Here is a 3833-nt window from a genome sequence, read left to right as displayed (position 1 = left end):
AAAGTAACCACTTTATGAGTAGCAAAATGATTTGTAGAAACATGGCAATATCAGAGGTGACTAGCATCACAAGCTGTTGGAATTAATCTAATCGGCACAACATCACAAGCAAGTCTATGGGATTGAGAGAAAGAGGGGAAGGATGAGAGATTGCATACCTCGGGCCTGCAGGTTGTCTTGTTGGGAGGAGCTCGGAGATGCTGCTGGATACCGATGTGACCAACAATCTACCTGCATCAACAAGCAACGACTCCCAGCTCGCTGTGTCGATGGTCGTGTTCTCCCTTGCGTCGCATGGTGACGAGAGAAGGAGTGGATTGGGATCCACCCGATGCGGCCTCCATCGTGCTGCCAACACAACAACCATCTTAGGAGGGTGAAGGTCGACTGTAGCCGAGGGCACGAAGCCGATGCGTTCTTCGAAAGTGCGGTAGTCGGGCGCGGTCTCGGAGGACGAGGTCTACGGTGGGCCGCAACCACATCCTGCATCCCCTCTTTCCCCGCTCCATGACGACAATGAAAAATGAGAATAAGGTCGTGAATGAGGTGATGGGAGGGTGAATTATAACCAGCATATTCGCGCCGTAGACGATTTGCATTCGCTGATATGGCAATGGGTTTAGGATTCGTGCGCCTCATCCGACGGGCAGCACGGGGGCTACTTGAACTGAAGTGAGTTGAATAACATTGTTATAATTTATTAGCCCCCTTGTATTTTAGTCATGAACATAAATTTGACTAGTGAAATATGAGTTATACTCCCTCTGTTTTAAAATAAATGTCGTTGTTTTAGTTCAAAGTGTCGTGGTCTCAATTCATATTTAAACTAAAATGATAACATTTATTTAGGAACGGATGGAGTATTTAGCAAAAAAATATACCGTTAGAAACTTCTTTCGAATACAAATCCAATAGTATAATGTTTTCGACATATAACTTATATTTTGGTACCAAAATCTATTGTTAAAGGCTGACCCAAAACATGAGGGGGGCTAATAAACGGAGGAAGTACATTCTATTTAGGAGGTCGTTTAGCTTTGCAAGCATCAATTTTCTTTTCTCACTCTCTTGCTCCTCCACATTAGCTACACCTCTAAACTAAGTCAACCGCGCAATTGCGCGCTCCGAGCCAAACCGCAAGTATCATAATTATATATGTGCCTTAAAGTAGGCGTCTTTACATTATTTAGATTTAGTTGATAAACTAAGAACTTCTAAAATTAGCTAAAGGTGTTCCTCATTTGGTTCGCCTCCACCATCACTGGCCAATAATCACCTATCGGTTTGCAGCCACAGATCCCGTCAGAACATGCATATCAAACCCCAGCTACTCTTTCCGATGATCCTCCATCGCCTTGAGCGCTACGCGGGTGTAGATTCTCCGTCCGGCCGTTTGCCCAGCCGGAACCTCGCTGATGATCACTTGAAACAACACTCTTTCTCCCCATCGCCATGGCCATGGAGAAGAACCAAGATTCCAAAGTGATCATGGGCCGGTACAAGCTGGGCCGTCTTCTAGGCCGTGGCAGCTTTGCCAAGGTTTACAAGGCCCATAACATCTCCACCGGCGAGTTCGTGGCCATCAAGGTGTTCGACAAGGAGGCCGTGCACCGGTCCGGCACGGTGGAGCAGGTGAAGCGCGAGGTGGACGTGATGCGGCGGGTGCACCACCCAAACGTCGTCCGCCTCCACGAGGTGATGGCCACGCGCTCCAGGATCTACTTTGTCATGGAATACGCGAGCGGCGGCGAGCTCTTTGATCGCCTCGCCAAGAGCACGCGCTTCCCGGAGCCCGTCGCTCGCCGCTACTTTCAGCAGCTGGTCACGGCCGTGGAGTTCTGCCACAGCCGTGGCGTCTACCACCGTGACCTCAAGCCCGAGAACCTCCTCCTCGACGCGCACGGCAACCTTAAGGTCTCCGACTTCGGGCTCAGCGCGCTCGCGGACGGCGCCTCCCGCCATCGCGGTGACGCCCTCTTGCACACGACGTGCGGCACGCCGGCGTACGTCGCTCCCGAGGTTGAGAATATGTTCCACACGCACGCACGTGTTAACTAGCTTTTCCGTTTTTTCTTTGCGTCATTGACGATGCCCAGCCCAATGTGTGCATGTACGCAGGTGATCCTGAAGCGTGGCTATGACGGCGCAAAGGCGGACATCTGGTCGTGCGGCGTGATCCTCTTCGTGCTCCTGGCAGGCCGCCTCCCTTTCCACGACACCAACCTCGTGCTCCTGTACAAGAGGATCGCACGGAGCGACTACCAGTGCCCCGCATGGTTCTCCATCGACGCACGCAAGCTCCTTGCCCGGCTGCTCGACCCGAACCCCAATACCCGGATCACCATCACCAACCTCATGGCCCGGACCTGGTTCCAGAAAGACTCCTGCCCCCTCAACGACAAGCCCCTCGACACGAGCGAAACGGCGGTGTTCCTCGGCAAGGAAGCCGGGGGACATCACGACGACGACCAACCGGAGGGCGCCACCCGGAAGAGGAAGAGATCCAAGGTGACCGCGTCGTCGCCAACCATCAGCGTGAGGCCATCGAGCATGAACGCCTTCGACATCATCTCGCGGTCGAGCGTGCTGGACCTGGCCAAGATGTTCGACGCGGAGCACAAGACGTCGGAGGCCCGGTTCTCCAGCAAGGAGACCACGACGGCGATCGTGTCCAAGCTGGGGAAGATCGCGGAGGCGGGGAGGTTCAGCTTTAAGCTCAACAAGGAGAAGGGGAGAGTGGAGCTGGAGGGGAGCCAGGACGGCCGGAAAAGGGCGCTGGCCCTGGAGGCGGAGATCTTCGAGGTGGCGCCGTCGGTGCACGTGGTGGAGATGAGGAAGACGGGCGGCGACTCGCTGGAGTTCCAGGACTTCTACAAGCAGGAGCTCAAGCCGTCGCTGGGCGATATCGTGTGGGCGTGGCAGGGAGGTGACTCGCCGCCACCAACGCTCACGCCGGCGGTGCCTAGGTCAAACACGAATTCCTGAGTTCATTCACCAACGCGCTTGGCATTTCAGGCATGCCTAGCCATGCGTGACCCTCTTGTGTAACTGATCTGGCCTCTGCCTTGATCAGACGATCGCCACGCCTCTGTCGGGCGTTTCGAAAACGTGAATCAGTACAGAACCGGAGCGCGCTTGCTCTTCTGTCACTACTATAGGAACCGTGGAGAAATTCCGCCTAATAATCGCTGGAAAAGAAAGGTATGGCCAGGTCGATTGAGATTTAACCAAGTCTAAGTCAAATGACGTAGTATATAAAAAGAAAAAAACTAAAATGAAAAATATTTACACGGATCTTCACGCAAGATCAAACAACTATAGCGCGTGAAACATAACCAAGTCTCTGTCAAGTGATGTAGTATATGAAAGAAAAAATAAGTTAAAAAGAAAATTTTATATGGATCTTCACGCAAGATCAAACAAATATAGCATCGCTGAAACACAACAGAGTCTCACACTTAACAAAATATTGGAAAAAAATGGAGCAGCTAAGCTACGACTGCCTAATTTTTTTAGATATTCCTCGTCAGCTATCGGATTCCTCCCCGAGACCAACGGATTAACCCTAGTACGGAGCTAGCTTTGAGCAATGAGTTTTCATGATTTTTTATACTTTATAAGAAGGAATCATAACTTCACAATGGGTGTTGTTACTAGGGCTAGGGTTATAGCCATAGTTGCCCTATACATGTCTCCGCATTGCCTATATTGTTCTTCTTCCACGAACGCGACCTAAACGATTTTTACTCATCTCCACCCACATTCGGCCCAACCTTGTGTTGCCGTCACCCGCGTCCGGGGCGCACATCTATCACGGTCCGCCCTACTCTTCC

At 51.7% G+C, this 3833-nt stretch overlaps 1 protein-coding gene across 1 annotated transcript; it reads left to right on the top strand.

Annotated features, from left to right (window-relative positions):
- Nucleotides 1-1271: 1271 nt before the first annotated feature.
- On the top strand, nt 1272-3172 carry LOC123074773 (CBL-interacting protein kinase 30). Its single transcript, XM_044497525.1, has 2 exons — nt 1272-2019; nt 2119-3172. Exons 1-2 carry the CDS (start codon nt 1453-1455, stop codon nt 2983-2985), a joined length of 1434 nt encoding a protein of 477 aa, XP_044353460.1. The 5' UTR covers nt 1272-1452; the 3' UTR covers nt 2986-3172.
- Nucleotides 3173-3833: the final 661 nt, after the last annotated feature.

This window comes from Triticum aestivum, chromosome 3D (genome assembly GCF_018294505.1).
Source record: "Triticum aestivum cultivar Chinese Spring chromosome 3D, IWGSC CS RefSeq v2.1, whole genome shotgun sequence".
NCBI classification, from domain to species: domain Eukaryota; kingdom Viridiplantae; phylum Streptophyta; class Magnoliopsida; order Poales; family Poaceae; genus Triticum; species Triticum aestivum.
Note: the sequence above shows the minus strand (reverse complement) of the source record. Positions and strands in the feature narration are given on the sequence as shown.

Coding starts and splice junctions, on each gene's coding strand:
- LOC123074773 (XM_044497525.1), top strand. CDS start 1,453: ATGGCCATGGAGAAGAACCAAGATTCCAAAGTGATCATGGGCCGGTAC. Junction 2,020..2,118: donor CGGCGTACGTCGCTCCCGAG/GTTGAGAATATG, acceptor GCATGTACGCAG/GTGATCCTGAAGCGTGGCTA.